General features: G+C 36.1%; 1 protein-coding gene across 1 annotated transcript in view; it reads left to right on the top strand.

Moving 5' to 3' along the window:
• Positions 1-18,829, top strand: part of LOC118838251 (adenylate cyclase type 2) — a 161,620-nt gene that overhangs the window by 49,863 nt on the left and 92,928 nt on the right. The window contains exon 12 of the mRNA XM_036745494.1: positions 7,652-7,736. Coding sequence (XP_036601389.1) covers positions 7,652-7,736 — 85 coding nt within the window. The remainder of the gene's footprint in view (positions 1-7,651; positions 7,737-18,829) is intronic.

Genomic DNA, 18,829 nt, shown 5'->3' with positions numbered 1-18,829 from the left:
TCAAGCCTATGAGTTGGAAGTATACCTCCAGTGTAATTGGGATAGGGAGAAGAAAGAAGGAAGGAAGGAAGGAAGGAAGGAAGGAAGGAAGGAAGGAAGGAAGGAAGGAAGGAAAAGGAAGGAAGGAAAGAAAGTGAGAGAGAAAGAAAGAGAAAGGAAGGAAGGAAGAGAAGGGAGGGATAGAAAGAAGGAAGGAAGAAAGGGAAGGAGAAAAGGATGAAAAGAAATGTTAAATGAAATAAGCCTCGGTGAAATTTTAATTATTGGCAGTCCTATGGGGGCAATATTTGAGAATAGGGGTAACTTCTTAAATCAGTCATTTTATATGTCTGCCTAACTCTGTAGGCTAGTCCTGATTTTAATATTTGTATGCATGTACATCTAGTGTTTTGGGTTTCCTCTTTCAGCTTTTTTTTTCTATTCTCAATTCTGATGTTTATTTCTTATCAGCAATGAAAGTCATTAATGAATGGAATTACATGGAAAAAGCAAAAAGTCTTCTAGGTATAAATCTAGTGTTGAATTTTGTGTAGCTCCACTTTTTTCCTATCTGCCAAGCTAAATAGATTATCTGAACCCATGCATGGATAATTGCAAAAACAATTATGATTTATATTTGTTGATAAATTTTGATTAATCTTATGTATTCTATAAACTCAAGTTTATTATGCTTATGAAAAATGGGCATGTACCATTATCCTCAAAAAAATGCATTTGTGATTAATAAATATTTCATCTCACTTGGATTTTTTTCCTATTTTCAACTCACCCTTTAAGCAGTTCTTTTTCTTTGGGTGTTCTGCTTCAGGCTGTGGTTGGACTAGATGGCCTCTGAGGTCTTTTGTAGCTCTGAGATGCTGTGGTATCATTTCAGGTATCTTACTGCCATGACTATAATACCCCATACTAGAAAGGACATTAATTTCTTACTTGTAGAAGGGCACAATTCTTTTCTTATGGAGTTCAGGAATATATAACTATCTTTTAGGTATTTGTCACTTATTCATACTTGGTGGAACCAAGTTTAAATAGTAGTAAAAGACAAAATTAAGTTTAAAAGCACAGCTTGCAACCTCAGTAGAAATGAAGAACTGGACACAATAATATTTGGAAAAGAACCTTCCAAGGTATCTTAGCAGATTTAGCATGTATCTCTGGAGGCTGCTTGCAGCAGAAATACCCTGTAGTTATAATTGAAAATTTAATCAAACTTTAATCCACATCTCTTACCAACTCTACAGGGATTCTGATTGGGCAGATGATTGTAGTATACTCTTTTCTTCTAACTAGAAAAATAATACCCTGAATGGCAATAAAAGTTGATTCTCATTTTTGTTTTTCTGGGCCTTATTAACTAGTGAAGGTAAAGGAAACTCTTCCTCTAAAAGTAATTCTTTTCTTAAAAATTTATTTATTTATTTATTTTTAGTTTACCACACACGGTTCTACATAATTTTGAGTTCCAGATTTTCTCCCCTCCCTCCGCCCTCCCTCCCCAAGACAGCATGGAATCTCATATAACTACCATGTATAATTTCGCATTGAATTAATTTATACACTAGTCAAGTTGTGGAGAAGAATTATGACCAATGGAATGAATCATTAGAAAGAAGAAACAGAACCAAAAAAAAACCCCCAAAACAAATTCTAATCCCAGGTTAAGCAGATTTTTGTCAAAACTGGAGCAGATATAATAACCAAAGAACTTCAAGTCTTTAACTTGTACCTTAAGTATAGAAAGGAAGGAAGGAAGGAAGGTAGGAAGAAATTGCTCCTCACATGAGTTGGATTCCAGAGGAGGAAAAAAGACATCCAATTATTTTCCCATAAGAAATGAGTTTGTTGCTTATTAATATAGCTATTTTTAGCCCAGTCACGGACTTTGTTCTCTGTTTCCTGTCAGCAAATTGTCTACCTTATCCTTTTCAGAGTCACCTGTTAGTAATGATCAGACTGAAAATAAGCAGACAAGGGGGACAGAGAATGGCCTAGTCTTTAAACAGTCCTTACTCATCCATAGGACCAATCCGGTTGATTAAAACAACAGCATCAGAAATGACTAAAGGAAGAGTATATTTTGCCTCTAGTAGGACAAAGAACAATCACTTTGCTTTTCTGTAAATGTTATCTGTCTCTCTTGTATGATTCTTTAAAGCAGCTTTACATCCAGCATGTCACCAAAATTGACTAATTTACATGGACATCTTTGTATGCCTAATGAACCCCAAGCTGTCATCTTTAAAACAGACAAGATTAATGGTTCTAATGAATGGCTTTAGAACAACCATCACTATGTCACAAAGCGTTTCTGGGTTTTTAAAAATAGGATGACAGTTCCTTTCATTTGAACAAGGATTCCATATGCCATGAATACTCTGATACTATACAATTTCATTTGATTAAAGTGGTGAGTGTTTGACCTGCCTGAGTATCATGCCCTTAGTAGTGTAATATATCCTCTTTATATTTTTTGTTGATGCTTTTTGTTTCATATCACATTTATTTTCTAATATATGTCCCCCCTTCCCTACTCAGTGAGCCTTCCTTCATCAAACAATTTTAAAAGAAAGAAGGGGGAAGTATGTAAACAAAACTAACAAGCACATTGACCATGTCTGACAGTATATGTAATATCTAACATGTATGGTCACCCTACCTCTGTGATAAAGGTGCATTTTCTCAACTTTTATCTTGGACAAAACTTGGTCATTTTAATTAAAGAGTTTTCGAATTCTTTTAAAATTTGCGTTGTCATAGTCTTAGTATTTTTTTCCTGGCTCTACTTACTTCATTTTGTATCAGTTCACATGGATTTTAGCTATGCTTCCTGAAATTCTTCGTAGCCATCATTTCTCTTTAGTGGGGTAGCATTCTATTACATTCATTTGCCATATTTTTAAAATCCTTCCCCACTTGATGGAAATTCTTCAATTCTTTCTATTTCTTTATTCAATTCTTTGCTTTCACAAGAAGTGTTTCCTTGAATATTCTGATATATGTAGGATCTTTTTTCTGTGTTTAATGTCCTTACTGTATATACCTAGAGAAGGATGTCTGGGTCAAAAGTTATGAGTATCTGTATCAAATACTCATAGAGAGATTCTTTTCAAGATAAGTGAGTATCTGAAAGGATGAACAACAGCATCATCAGGCGTACTATCATCTAGCACATGTACAGTACAGAACTTTAAAGTTCGCAGAGGGCTTTCATCTCTTATTCTATTCTCACAGTAACCCTGAGACAGATAGTAGTATCCCCATTTTACAGATTAGGAAACTTAGGCTAAGGGAGATTAAATGACTTTCTCAGTATCACACAGCTAATAAGTATCTGAGGCAGGATTCAAACTCACAACTCCCTGACTCTATCGAGCACTCTTCTATGCACCTAGCTGCCTCTGTGAGGCGATTTGTCTAGCCATTGGTACTCAATGAGACACATGTAGAGGATCCTTTGTCAGCCCCATGACTGAGATGAACAGCTTTGGAAAGGAGAATGTAACCATTAGAACTTTCCAGCAGAATTGTCAGCAACCTCTATGAGATAATGTTTAACTGCATCTTTCTTATCATACATAAGACATTGGAAATGGATTCAAACATTTGTTGGAGTAGTATGTCTGAATTGTTAACGTGTATGTATTTGATTTGATTCCTGAATGATCATCAAATAAGTTTTTATTGCCTAAAATATACAGGGCATTATGGAAAACCTTTGGTATGTGAATACAAAAAAAAATGCAAGCGCCCATGGCCTCCAGATGCGTATAGTCTCTTGGGGGCAGAAGGAAAAGAATAGGACATATAGACACAAGTAAATATTTACAAAAGAAGTAGGAAGTAATGGGGGGTACAGAGTACTGATAGGATTCCCCCCAATAAAAGCCTTGTGTAGGATGTAGCACTTGAGTTGAACTTTGGAGGAAGATAAGGAATCTAAGAGTGAGCAAGAGTTCACTTTAGTCATAGGAGACAGTGTGTTCAAAGGCACTAGGGTAGGAGATAGAATGTTGTAATGTTGTGTACAGGAAACAGTGAAGAAGCCAGTTTGACTGGAATGTAGAGGGTATTAAGGGAGATATTGTGAAGAAGATCTGGAAAGGCTGGCTAGACCCACATGATGAGGGGCTGTAAGTGCCAAACAGAGGAGTTCGTATCTTATCCTAGAGGCAATAAGAATGTATCATTCTGTTTTCTTCATTAAGAAATACAAACTGTGGAAGGTAAGACATGGGGATGTATAGAACAAAACAATATTTCCTTAAATATTTATGGCAATATTTTGAGAAATCTTAACTTCACTTATAGAAATACTCTCCCCATAGCTGTAGAGCAAAATGTCTTCCCTACGTTAGTACAGGGTACTTGATTCTTTTGGAGTTGTTGTGGCTGAAAGAATTCATCTGATGCCCCATCTTCTTATGGTGAGCCTCTTTGAATTTAGCCAAATCACTACCCATACTCAAAGCCCTTTCAGCCTGGCTAAACCTTCCTGCACTTACACTCCTCTAGTGTAGCTTTGAGAACCCTGGGCCATGTCCATCCCATACAAAGACATTTCAATAAGATTTCAGTGAAAGAAGCTGCATTTAAGGACACAATAACCTAGATGAGCCCAGCTCCAAACCCTAATCTATATCTTTGTTGGGAGCAGCAGGGTGAGAAGGAATAAAGGTTTGTATAGTGCCTCCTATGTGCCAGGCCCTGTGCTAAGCGCTTTACAAATATTATCCCATTTTATCTTCACAACAACCCTGTAATGTAGGTGCCATTATTATCCCCATTTTACAGTTGAGAAAACTGAGATAAACTTGTTACCTCAATGTTGTCACCTGTCCAAGGTCACACCTAGTGTCTAAGGTCAGATTTAAACTTAAGGCTTCCTGACTCCAAGCCCAATCTTCCTATTTATTTTGCCACCTGGTTGCCTCATTAAAATTAGGGTTTGTAATATTTGCAATATACTGTTGCAAGAATGGTGGAGTAATTCAGTCACTCACCCTGCCCCAATCAATGTAACTAACAAGACGCTCTGGCCTTGATATGTTTGTCAGGTAGGAACACCTCTGCTGAATCATTCAATCAAAGACATTAAACTAGATGATCAAATTTCTTAATGACTTTAGAAGGAATGAAATTCATTGGATTAAGTGAAGTTATGCCATATGGGAAGTATGTGAGATTGACTAAAAAGACTCAGTCATATCTTGCTTATGCAAAATAGCAAGCCAGTTCAGAATTGAGCATTCCAGTGTAGGGCTAGCCCAGTGGTAGATGCAACTTTAGTCAAGATCCTGAGAAGGAATCACTTGGAGGAAAAGGAGAGATCCTCTGTGTCCTCCACTCTCCCCTCTGACCAGGGTAAGACATTGCAGATTTCAAAAGTTCCAGGAGCTCTGGATGTCCCACCATCATCCTAGCCACGTCCCTGAAACAGCAGTGTCTGATGGCAGTTTCTGCATCAGGAGCTGAGAACAAACTAAACGACTGAGGAAACGCAGTTTCAGGACTCCAAGGAGCCCAGCAAAAAACAAAACAAAACTACACCAATATGAAGGGAACTTCATGAGGATTTTCCTAAGAGAAAAAAAGATCAAGAGTTATTAGTTCACCCCTTTACCACATGAGCTCTCTAAACCAGAGCCCACTTTCCCCTAGACTCTTTTCTTGTGGAAGAATGTCTCCCAGCCTTTGGAGGAATACATTTTGTGTCAATTCTTCTTTCAGTACCATCTTAGTGAATTCTCTAACTGGTAACTAATTGGGTCTGGATGGCTGATTAATATTAATTGATGATTAATGGGCATAGCAAACCGGTGGTGGTTCATGATTCTGGCAGACGTTCCCAAACTTATTTGGCCTACTTCCCCCTTTTAAAAAAAATTACTCAGTGCTCCACCATCCAGAAATCTACATTATTTAACCCTTTACTGTTTTTTTTTAAAATTTGCATCATTTCAAAAGAAATTTAATTTTTTTAAATGACATCTTAAATTTAATAGTTTATTCTAAATTTGTGGGATATTTCCTGCATTGAAATTTTGATGACACAATATTACATAATGTTATCGTATAGTATATATATATATATATATAGTATATGGTATATATGTATATATAATCATATATTTTAAACAAGTTATTATACACACATATTCCTGCCTTTGCATGCAGGACTTCCTGACAATGCTTGCCTGTGAACACTTGCTTGTTAAAACCTGTTGGCAGACTTGACCACTGATCCATTATAACTTGCATTTTGTATGTTTATTTGGAAAATAATGTAATCACTATGACTTTAGTTCCATTACACAACAGATGAAACATATACAAATGATTTTTGAAAATTTTCTTGTCTTCTTTCCTTGTGCTTCCATGGCTCCCTTATTTTTATTCAGTGCCACTCCCCCCCCCAGTTGCACTCAAGGCTACTACTGCCCACCTAGATCATTCCAGCAACCCCCAGAGGGCAGTATCACCCACTTTGGGAACCTCTGCATGGTACTGGAGAACTATCCCCCTCAGGTTTGCTCTAGAACCCTGAGGACAGAAATAGCCAGCCTCGAACCACCAATACAATGCGAGTTTGATGTAGTAGCCCTAGAGTCTACACTGCACTATTTCCAAATGACTACCAAAAATAATGCTCTCCATTTCTGACATATGATGTTTTTAAAAAGGATAATGCAAACTTTATGTAACATATACATAGTTTAGGAAAAAAAAGTTTTAAATAGCAATGCCATTGGGTATTTGGACATTTTGCTTGACGTTTTTGGGATAATCTGAACTTTTTGTACTTTTTCAAGGAAGTGAGAAGGAAAAAAGAGAAGTTATTAGCTTTATCTTTTGCCTAAGACTGTACCTTAGCAACGTCATAGAGTGTATCTCCAATTCCCAAAATCCAGGGTCCTATAAATTACTTGTGTTTGCCTGGTTTCATGGAAATTTTTATGCTGTCCAGTTGAGGTAGTTCAATCTTTTAGGGACTTCCAGGATCAAAGGTACTCCAGTAGGAGAATGCTGCAAGAAGTACTTCTGTGACCTTTCCCATTGTGTCTGATAGAAGAAGGATGAACAAGTTCCAGAAAAGGGGAAGGGTCATAAAAGGAGATCTTCAAGGACAATGGTTTCCTTAAGAAGCAGTAGTAGCAACACCATCTTCCCTGGTCACAACAGCCAGGGCTCCATCACAAAAGAGTAAGGGTGAGGTGGATGGGAAAAGAGGTACTGTCAATTCCTAGATATTGATCTTCTCCAAGTTACATGTTCATACATAGAAAACATCTCCATGACTGTACTACTGTTTGCAAGAAAGTATTTGAATCATATCAAGTTGCAGTGGAATATCTTTCAGTCATACCTAATTATGTTATAATGGCCCAGAGTCACTTGATTTGAAAATGTCTGATCTCAACTTGTTTTCACACACACACACACACACACACACACACACACACACACACACACACAAACACACTGTCAATGGATTTAGGGGTAGACTAAAACAGATAGGTTATTCACTTAGTGTGTAAACCTAAAGTCCATTTAGATTAGCCTCTCATAGAAAAATGATTGGGATAGGTTTTAGAAGTAATCTTTGGGACCATATTATCACTATATTAACCTGACTTTCTGTTGTTGTTGTTAGAACATCTATTCTTGGGATTTCCTTTGGAGCTGCATTTCTCTTGCTTTCCTTCATCCTTTTCATCTGTTTTGCCGGACACCTGCTGGTAGGTACTCTTGCTTTTAACTTATTTGAAAAACAATATAATGAAAAAGGAAAAAGAAAGACAGAGAGAGAGAGACAGAGAGACAGAGACAGAGACAGAGAGAGAGAAAGAGAGAGAAAGAAAGAGGAAGAAAGAGAGGAAGAAAGGGAGGAAGAATGAAAGAGGAAAGAAGGAAGGAAGGCCAAGACCCTTCTTTTAACTGCTCAAAATAATGTCATGTTCTGGGGAAAAAATATCTGTTTAGAAGATACAACCAAGAAAGAAAATAAGTATACATCATTTAATAAATAACTCCCTAAAGGTTTAAAAAAATATAAGGGTCAACCCAGAAAATGTAAAATTGTGTCTATTTTTGTATTCATTTGATTTTTTTCTTTGGAATTATTTTACAGAAGTTTAGGATAGCTAATCATTAGCTGTGACTGACCTAATAGGTAGTTAATGGGAAAATTAAATAAAAGCAGTAGATTATGTTGATAATTCTAAATATGTAATATTGAAAATTATTACATAGTAAAATATTCTAAAATAGTAATTATTTCACTTAAGTGAATAATTCCAAGGTTACAAGTTTTAGCCTAATCCATTATATTAATAAGTATTACGTGTTTATATTTCTTAGTTCAAGTCAAATTCTGTTGTTTCATGATTCTAGCAAAGTTAACTAGAGAGAAAACATCCATAAAGATTTTTACCTCATTTATGTGGTATATTGAATAAAAGAGAAAATTGACACCATTTCTACTTATTCATGTGCATGTGAAATGTGCTTTGTGTGAATGATGTTCCTTGCTTCTTTTTCACTTTGACTCAAAATTGCTTTTGAACAGCAAAGTGTTTGGCCCGTTCATTGGTGAGACTGCCGCATGACCTACTTCTTCTATCACATTGTAAGCTGGTGTAAATGCCAATATAGATTTCACTGCCATTGCTCTAAAAACAGTTCTCTTTAGTGATTGTTGGTTAGAGCTCCCTCATGTGTCTTTGTGTAGTAATATCATTTAGGTTGTTCAGAGGACAAGCCATCAGTTTTACCTACACTATCAATATAATTCACAGTAGTATTTTATTTTTCCTTTGATGAATACTTGTCACTCTCTGAAGAGAGCTGTCACATCAAAAGGGTTGGAATAGATGATCTTCATGGTCCCTTCCAGCTTTGAAATTCCATGTCACTATCTATAATTCCCGCGGTATATAACCTGAGGACTGTGAATTATCCATCTTTGTTACACAACAAGCAGCAGAAAATTCTTACAAAGGAAAATGTTAAATTAATGTCATGATGGGCATTGTAGTATACTGGGCACATTTTTTATTCATTTGCATTTGACAAACCCTTAATAAATACCTATTCTATGCCAATCCCTTAGCTAGGTGCTAGGGATGAAAAGAAAAAAAATGCTTTTTATCTCTTGGAGTTGGGCCCACCTGCTGTTGGGTATTACAGCATTCTGGGGTGCTTGTTGAATGCATGCATGCCTCAAGTACTCCACCTGGTTTTTCTAATTGTTCCAGAAAAGGAACTGTGACCTCTAATTCATCCAAAATACCATACCACCTAGGATATAAGCAAATGGGCTACTAGCATGGCCCAGAATTGTAGGAAAAATTAGTAAGGTTACATCTTTGCCCCTTTCATCAAACCTATTACAGTTTAATATCCTAAAGAACTCCATTTAAAAAAAAAAAGAAAAGAAAACATAACCCTTTTCGAGTGAAAAGCATAGAGGATCATGCATCTTCCTCATAGCTATCAGGCTGACATTATGTGAAACAACTTCAATGTGCTATCAGAGAAGGCACTCATCACAAACCATATATACTCTCTATCCTATTTAATGCAGGCTTTTAAAAAAAAGTCAAATCAATTTAAGTTTTCCCTGACAACAGAATATAGCCCTGTATTCTTTATCTAAAATTATTAAGTCATTTTACTCTAGTATATTATAAGTATGGGCCCTTAAGCTAATTTCTCCTTTCCACTGTCTTTAATCAATTATAACAAGAAGAAAAATGAAGAAAATAATAATTACTCTTTGCTGCAACTTTGCTGGATTTGGGAAACTAGTTTCATTCTTCTTTGAGTTTACATGTATGTGAAAGTATGTTATATATGTGTATAAGTGTATATGTTTTCTATATGTATGTGCATGTTCTATATATATTCTATACATATACACTCAAATATGCATCTGCTTTGCCTCAGAATCTCTAATTGACTTTTGCTACTATATTTGTCATTGTTTCATAATATTTATCCATGGTGGCCTTTAATCCTTCTAGTCATTTCCCAGGACCCTAGCATTCAGAAAAAAATGGGTAAAAAAGGCTCTCATATCATAAATTCTAGGTGTTTTATTTTAATATTGTGATAGAATTAGGAGAGAGCTAGATACCATAGTGGTTAGAGCCCCAGACCTGAGTGAGGAAGACCTAATTTCAAACCCTGCCACAGGTACTCATTCTGTGACCCTGGGAAAGTCACTTAACTCCTCTCAGCCTCAGTTTCTCCATCTATGTGAGGATATTAATAGCAGCTATGTCACAAGGTTACAATGGGGATCAAATTAAATAACGTACATAAACACCTTTGCAAATTTTAGCTATTATTATCCAAACAAGATAATGCTCCAAGAATACAAACGATAGACTACTTACCTCCTCCCCAGGTGAAAGCCAGGATTTTGGCAAGATTCACAAGACAAAATTGGAGTGATTTATTGGAGTATAGGATCTTTCCAGCCTTGAATCACCTGAGATCATTCATTAAGTCTCCATCTAGTGTTCAAATTTAATCTTTACATTGTTGAAAGTGGGGAGGGGGGCAGGAAATAGGCAGGCTTTCAGTACAATTGTCCCGAGAATAAGTACCATGCCCTATTCAAATAATTTCATTATTTGTTTTAATATGTCCAAATCAAGTATAGATTTCATTCAAAATGTCAATGAGGCTCAAATCAATGTGAGAGATTATTTTTTATTTACATGTTACAAATATACATCCTTGAACACAAACAGAATTCATTATTGCACATCCTAAATATTGAATTGCCTCCCTGACTTTTTTGTGATTTACTAAACATATGAGAGTTTTTCTCTTGTTAACATTGTTATTTATAAATGTGTGTTGTGCCCTACCAAGCTGACCGAAATATATGCCTTAGGTTCACCCATATTGAATCAATATTTTATTATGGTGAGAAATTAAATTCCTAACTTGGATCTGTTCTGCAACTAGGAAAGCCAGTATTTAATAACCTTTCTTTATGAAGAAATCATAGCATTTATAAAAAGGGAAATTACAGTACAGTTTAAGAACAACAAAAAAAGACTTAAATCTCTACTCCCAGGTCTATGTTGTCATTACACATTCTACTTCCCAATGTTTGGTTATACAAAATCATAGTTTTACGGTTGAGAGGGATCTTAAAGGTCATTTAGTCCAACCTCCTCATTTTAAAAATGAGGAAACTGAGGCCCAGAGAAGTCTACTGATTTGACCAAGGTCACACTGGTAATAAGCAATAGAACAAAGATTTGAACTCAGGAAGTTTGACTCCAATCTAGATCTTTTCCCACTCTACCACACTGCTCTAGGGAACAAAGTCATAGAAGTACATTAAAGCCCTTAGGGGAGAAAATAAACATTGGCAAAATAGAAAAAAGTTTTATTTTATGAGAAGATTCAATCCAATTAAAAATTTAAATTTCAAGCAGATATTACTAAAAAGAACGAATAGACTAATAGAAAACCATTTATTAAGTGCCTACTGGGCACTGGAGATAAAATACAGAAGTGAGTCTAGCCCTGTCCTCAAGGGATCTAATGGGGGAAATAATAGATAGAGGGGAATGATGGCTGGAAAAGGGAATTTTTATCTGGAGAGTCATAAATGACAAAAGCAACCTTTGATGGAGGGGGAGAGGACAAGTATGAAGCAAGGTAAATGGCAAGATGTCCAAAAGGAATGGATAGAGATGTGAAGCATGCTTTGAGGCTGGCTAGATATAATGGGCAAATCTTCACCCATCAATCAAAAGAACTTAGCTCAAATCACAGTATATTTACTTTGCCCGAGGCACGATTTCTAGAGGTCTGGTCAGGAGAGTACTATTCCAGATGGGGAGAGTAGGGGCAAGAGGTAGTAAGATAAGGCAGATGGCCATATGCCCAGGGGATGATGAGTCAAAAACAATTCATGTGTGTGTGTGTATATGTGTGTAGCCAGAGAGTGAGAGGGAGACAGAAAGAGACAGAGAAAGAAAGACAGAAACAGAGAGAGCCCCATCTTGGAGTCAGGAAAGCATGGATTCAAATCCTGCCTCTGACAGACTGGCTCTATGACCTTGGGCAAATCAAAGCCTCTCAGGAATCCTAAGAAACAGAGGTGAAGGAGGGATGATAGCCCAACTTGCCCTGAATGCTTGGGTTTATAAGCCTTGTCTCCCCAAATAAACTAAAAGGTTCTTGGGACCAGGGACTACATAGTGCACTTTCTTTATATCTCCTTCATCATATAATACATTACTGGCTCAAATCCTTGTTGAATGGGGTATTGTCTAAACTTGATACCTTTTGGAGTTGTCATCCCTCCTTCACCTCTGTTTCTTAGAATTCCCAATTCCCTTCAAAACATAGCTCAACTGGCACCTACTAAATGAAGCATTTTATAAACTTCCCCACTAATGTTACTTCTTTTCCCTCCTCCCCACAAATCTTGCATTTATGTATTTATTGTATGTATATTGCATATACCCATATAGAGACATGCTTTCTCCACTGATGGAATATAAACTACTTGAAAGTAAGAACTGTTTCTGTTTTTGTTTTTGTGTCCCAAGAACCTATTACTGTTCCTAGCATTTGTAGTCCTTGCTTAATAAATACACAGTAAGGTTGCACTGGTTTCCCAGGGCTTGACAATTTTTTTTTAAATAGAAAACTCAGATTGGCTATAACTTAATGTAAGGCAAGAGCTAAATGAAGCTGACAAATCAGAGGGATAATTTGAGGGCAATAGCAGGAGAGGCTGAAATTCCTCCAAGGAAGGAGGTATGTTTACTCCTTACCTATTTATAAATTCTCCTGGAGCTTGACAGTTTGCATAAATTGGTCAAAATTGCTCACCATTGGTTTTTTTAATCTGGAATCCTTCTTACCTGTAATTTTAAAATAATTTTTTTGTCTTTTGGAATCCTGCCATTAACACATGAGCCATCCTTTACTTACATCAGTGCCTGCCATAAAACAAAACAGCCTTCCTTCTTCAGCCTACTCGTTATAGTTCCATCCAACGTGTTTTCTTTTTGTTATTATTTCAGTAACAACAAGAATTCACATTTGTGCAGTTTTTTTAATTGTTTAGACAAGGGATTCTCAAAATAGAGTCCAAGGACTGCTAAGTGTCCCTAAGATCCTTTCAAGGATCTCATGAGGTCAAAACTATTTACATATCAATATTAAGATGTTATTTGCCTATTAAAATACCCTTTCCTTTTCCAACTATATGGCTTTCTAAGGCCAACTTTTCTTTATGTATTTCAACAAAACAACAGATTGCAACAGATTGAATGCAGAAACAGACATGAGAATCCAGTTTTCTATTAAGCTGGACATTAAAGACATTCGAAAAAATATGTAAAATAATGCCATTCTTCTCATTAATTTTCTTTTGTTTTGGAAAATAATCATTATTTTTCACAAAAAAGTTATTTATGTTAAGATTCTAAGTTAACATATAATGGGCTTATTATTGTCATTTTTAATAAATTAATATTTTAAAATTTATCTTGATTTCCAACATGGTAAGTATATATATATATATGTATATTACACATAAAATTCATTGGGGTCTTTAATAATTTTTAAGAGTGTTGTTCTTTCCATTTCTATTATCACATTTATTTTCTCTAATGTTTTTCTGGTTCTTTATATCTCATTCTACATCAATTCTTACAAGTCTTCCCATGCTTCTCCAAACACATCCTTTCTTATGGCTCAGTAATGTTCCGTTTCATTCGTGCGTCATGATTGATTTAATAATCATCCAATCAATGGGCATCTATGTTTTTTTCCAATTCTTCGCTACCATAAAAGGTGTTACTTTTATGTATATGGGACCTTTCTGAGATACTGATTTGCTATCAAAATCAAGTGCAAGTTGGATGCTGTCACTTCCTAGGATATATAGGACTTAAGATATGTAATTCTCTCTTGAAAACTGTAGAGAACTTGGAGATGATAAAGTTCCACTCTCATTAATAGTACTTGGTATTTATATAGTGCTTTAAGGTTTGCAAAGAGCATTACACATATTATCTCGTTTCTTCTTCATAACAACCTTGTGAAGTAGGCATTGTTTTTAATACTCATTTTACAAATGAAGAAACTGAGGCTGAGAGGAATTTCAATCTCTCCTGGTATTGCCCTCAAATTTTCCCTCCGATCTGCCAGCTTCATTTAGCTCTTGTCTTATATCTAGGAAGTATCTGAAGCAGTATCTGAACTCATCATCTTGATTACAAGTTGAGTATTATATTCACTACACCACCTCCTGCTAGCTGGTGACAAATGATGGCGATCCGATCATATACGTAGAGCTTAAAGGGACCTCAGAGGCAATCGCAGTCAACCCCACTCTTTCTACAGAAGAAAATGAAGCTCAAGGAGATTAGTTGATTTGCTCAACGTCACATAGGTAGTAAATGACATAGTAGGATTCAAACCAAGGTCCTCTTACTCTATAACCAGATCTCTTTCCACCAAACTATTAAGTCTATAGAATTGTTATTAATACAGCAAGGAGATTTTCTCTCATTTCAATCCTGTTACATGAAAGCACTGGCATAAATACTCTCCATAGGAACTGATCACCCTAGTATAAGCTACTATTGAAGGTGTCTGTCATCATCATCACTGCTTGTGGCTCTCTTTCTCAAAGCTACCACTAAAGGAGTTAATTTCCATACTTAACATGGCATGACATTGCTCTTGGAACCTTTCATGTGTTACATATTAAGAGCAAATTATTATTTTCAATTCCTCCATTCCAAGTCTCCTCTCGTGTCTTTTGCCATATTTTTGTGGTGTTCAAGTATACTTCACCTTCTTGACATCTGCATGATGGGAGGGAGAATGAAAGGGAGAATGGCATTTGCCATCAAAAGATTTCTTGAAGGATCTGGCAGTCTTTAACCAAGAGAAGACGTTATTTAGTAATGCCTTAGATTGTCTTAAAGAATTTTAATGGTTGTCATTTGGAGGTTGGATCAGAATTGTGACCCCATGAGCAGAACTAGGAACAATGGGTGGAAGTTGCAGAGGGGTAAATTTTGTATTAACATAGGGGAAAACTTCATAACAACTAGAGCTGCTCAAAGGTAGAGTGGATAGCATTGGGAATCAGTGAGATCCCAATTGAGAAGAGTATAAAAGGGGATTTTTGTACAGATATAGAGATTGTATGAGATGACCTCCAAATTCTCTTCCAATTTTGACATTCTGTGATTCTGTGAAACTGTGAACTTACCTATGGATTTTAATAATTTTCATTTTCTCACTTTGAACTTCAAAATATCCATTTGAAAAATATATCATTATACTAATCAATACCAATTTAAGTACTTTATAATTTTCAAGACACTTTCACAAATCCATGTTATTTTAAACTCACAACCACCCTGTGAGGAAGATAAAAGATATTATTATCCCCATTTTATAGATGAGACCATAGAGGTTCATAGAAACTAAGTGCCTTGTGTAAGATAACATTTTGATGAGAATGAGCTTTGCCATCAGATTTGAAAATACAACTTGAGGGTAGTCACAATAATTACTAGAAAGAACCAGAGACTTTCTGCATCTGTATGCCAGACTTACAACAAAATGAAGATAACATGTAAGTGCAAGGTAAATTTTCCCTTAAGTATTGCTATATTAAACTTTGTATATCAGTGAAAATATTATAATATCCCTTTAACATTTCCTGGAACAAATACAAAAACTAAATAGTGAATAAAGTTTATCTTGGGGGGAAGAGAGTAGCTTGAATGTACCAGGCAACCAAAAATCTATAGCACTGACAAATACAAACATGTCCATATATCCAACTCTAAATCTATGATTCCAAGACTCTAAGCAAAACACAGTTCCAATTCTCAAGGATCTTAAAGACCTAGGTTTGAGTCCCAGCTCTTCCATTTACTGAGTGTATGACCTTGGGTAAGGCATATAATCTTTCTGAGCTTCTATTTGGTCATCAGTAAAATGAGGCTAATAATGCTTGCAGCTCCCCCACAAAAAAATCAATAAAAATAATGCTTGCATTTTCTTCTCCCCAAAGTCTTAGCCTCCCCAAGAGTCTTACTCTGTGACGTGACACTGGGTTCCCAGAGGCTGTGGTTGCAGATTTTGAATTCCAACTGCTACTCCCATTCAGAAAATGTTTTTGGTACAGTCCTAGAAGCAGAGTGCATTGGTAATCCAAGGACCAGGCTAAGTGCAGAGAAATACATCACTAGAATTTGAATTCTTTTGCCAAAGCAAGCGAAGAAATAGAAAAATACAAAATAGTCCTCAGACCTGTGTTGTCCTCTGTCACACCTATAGTGATGATGGCAGGATGGTAATCCTTAGAATCACAGTTTTTAGAACATTTATCAACATTAATTTAATTCAGGGCTATTGTAAGACAAGTGCTCTATAAAATAACTGTAAATTACTATCATTAGTATTTTAACCCTCCTAACCCCCTGATTGCCACTTTGTCGTGGCTCAATGAAACTATGAGTTATGCTGTGCAAGGTTACTCTAGATGAACAGGACATATTGGAGAGTTCTGATAAAAGGTGGTCTATTGGAGAAAGAAATCACCTGTAACCACAATGATGTGGTTATTGATCTAGAGCCAGAAATCCTGGAGAGTGAAGTCAAGTAGGCCTTAGGAAGCATTGCTAACAATAAGGCTAGTGAAGATGATGGAATTCCAGCTGAACTATTCAAAACCCTAAAAAAATGCTGTTTAAGTGCTGTACCCAATATGCCAGCAAATTTGGAAAACGCAACAATAGCCACTGGATTGAAGAGATCAGTTTATATCCCTAAAGGGCAATGGCAAGGAATGTTCAAATTACTGAATAATTACATTCATTTCACACACCAGCAATGTTATTCTTAAGACTCTGCTAGCTAAGCTTTAGTACTATGTGAATTGAAAATTACCAGAAGAGCAGGCTGGTTTTTAAAGAGGCAGAGAAACTAAAGACCAAATTGCCAACATTTGCTGGTTTATGGAGAAAGCAAGGGAGTTCCAGAAAAACATCTATTCTTCTTCACTGACTAAAGCCTTTGATTGTGTGGATCACAACAAAATGTGGCAAGTCCTCAAAGAGATGGGAATAACAGATTATCTTACTTATCTCCTGAGGAACCTGTATGCAGACCAAAAAGCAATAGAACTGAACATGGTTTAAGATTGCAAAAGGAGAACAATAAGACTGTATATTGTCACTTTATTTATTTAACTTGTATGCAGAACACATGCAAAATGCCAGGCTGGATGAATCAAAAGCCAGAATTAAGGTTGCTAGGGGAAATACCAAGAATCTCAGAAATGCAGATGATCATGTTCTGATGGCAGAGAGTGAAGAAGAATTAAGAACCTTTTGATGAAGGTGAAAGAATAGAGCACAAAAATTGGCCTGAAGCTTAACATCAAAAAAACTGAGATCATGACAACTGCTCCCATTACTTCCTGGCAAATAGAGGGAGAAGAAATGGAAGCAGTGTCAGATTTCACATTCTTGGGCTCAAAAGACCTCTGCAGATGGTGACCGCAGCAATGAAATTAAAATATGCTTGCTCCTTGGAAGGAAAACTATGGCAAATCTGGACAGCATATTAAAAAGCAAAGAAGTCACCTTGCCAACAAAAGTCCATGTGATCAAAGCATTGTTTTTTCTACTAGCAACATACAGTTCTTAGAGTTGGACTATAAGGAGAGCTGAATGCCATAGAATCAACACTTTTGAACTGTAGTGCTGGAAAAGACTTTTGAGTGTCCCTTGGACAGCAAGGTCAAATTGGTCAATAATTAATGAAATTAATTCAGACTATTCGTTGGAAGGTCAAATACTGAAGCTGAATCTTAAATACTTTGGCCACATTAGAAAATGGGACTCACTGGGAAAAAAATCTTAATGTTGAGAAAGATTGAAGGCAAAAGGAAAAGGGGATGGCAGAAGATGAGATGGATAGATAGGGTAATGGCAACAAAGAACATGAACTTGGACAGACTTTGAGAGATAGTGGAAGACAGAAGGGCTTGGTATGCTATGGCCCATGGGGTCACAAAGAGACACAACTGAACAACAATATTATTATAGGAGACATGACATAGATTTAAATATAACTACAACATAAAATAAACACAAGAAGATCATAAGATGGGCAGAAAATACAAAATTGGTCACAGGAAGAAAAGCTCATTTCTTACTATGTTGGGCAAGATTAGGTAACATTTGATAGATGACATTGCTTTGGAGTTAGTTCTTGAAGGATATGCAGAATTTCCACTATCAAAGCTGACACAATGGATAGTGCTCTGGGCCCAGAGTCAGAAAGACCAGAATTCAAATATGGCCTCAGATACTTACTAGCTTGGTGACCCTGGGCAAGTCACTGAAATCAGATCTCTTCTCACAGCTTCAACTTGGTCATCCGTGAAATGGAGATTATAATAACACCTACCTCCAAGGTTGTTGTGAAGATCAAGAGACATTTGTACAACACTTAATACCGTGCCTGGAACATGGTACTATATATAATATATATATATACATATACATATATATATGTTAGCTATTATTATTAGCTATTATTTGCAAGGGGAGAATATGCAGAAGTAAATAGATACAGAAGTTAAATGATAAGAGAAATTTAAAGTTGCTAATAGCCAGGCATTCCTTGTGAGAAAGATGTAGAAAAAGTCTAAGCTCTTGACTTTCTTTTTAGTGAAGTTTTTCTTCTTTGTTTTTCTTTGCCTGGTTGCTTTAGTTTAATGTAAAGGCTTTCTTTCATGGTGGCATCATTG

The sequence above is a fragment of the Trichosurus vulpecula genome, chromosome 1 (assembly GCF_011100635.1).
Source record: "Trichosurus vulpecula isolate mTriVul1 chromosome 1, mTriVul1.pri, whole genome shotgun sequence".
NCBI classification, from domain to species: Eukaryota; Metazoa; Chordata; class Mammalia; order Diprotodontia; family Phalangeridae; genus Trichosurus; species Trichosurus vulpecula.
This window is presented reverse-complemented; position numbering and strand designations above follow the sequence as displayed.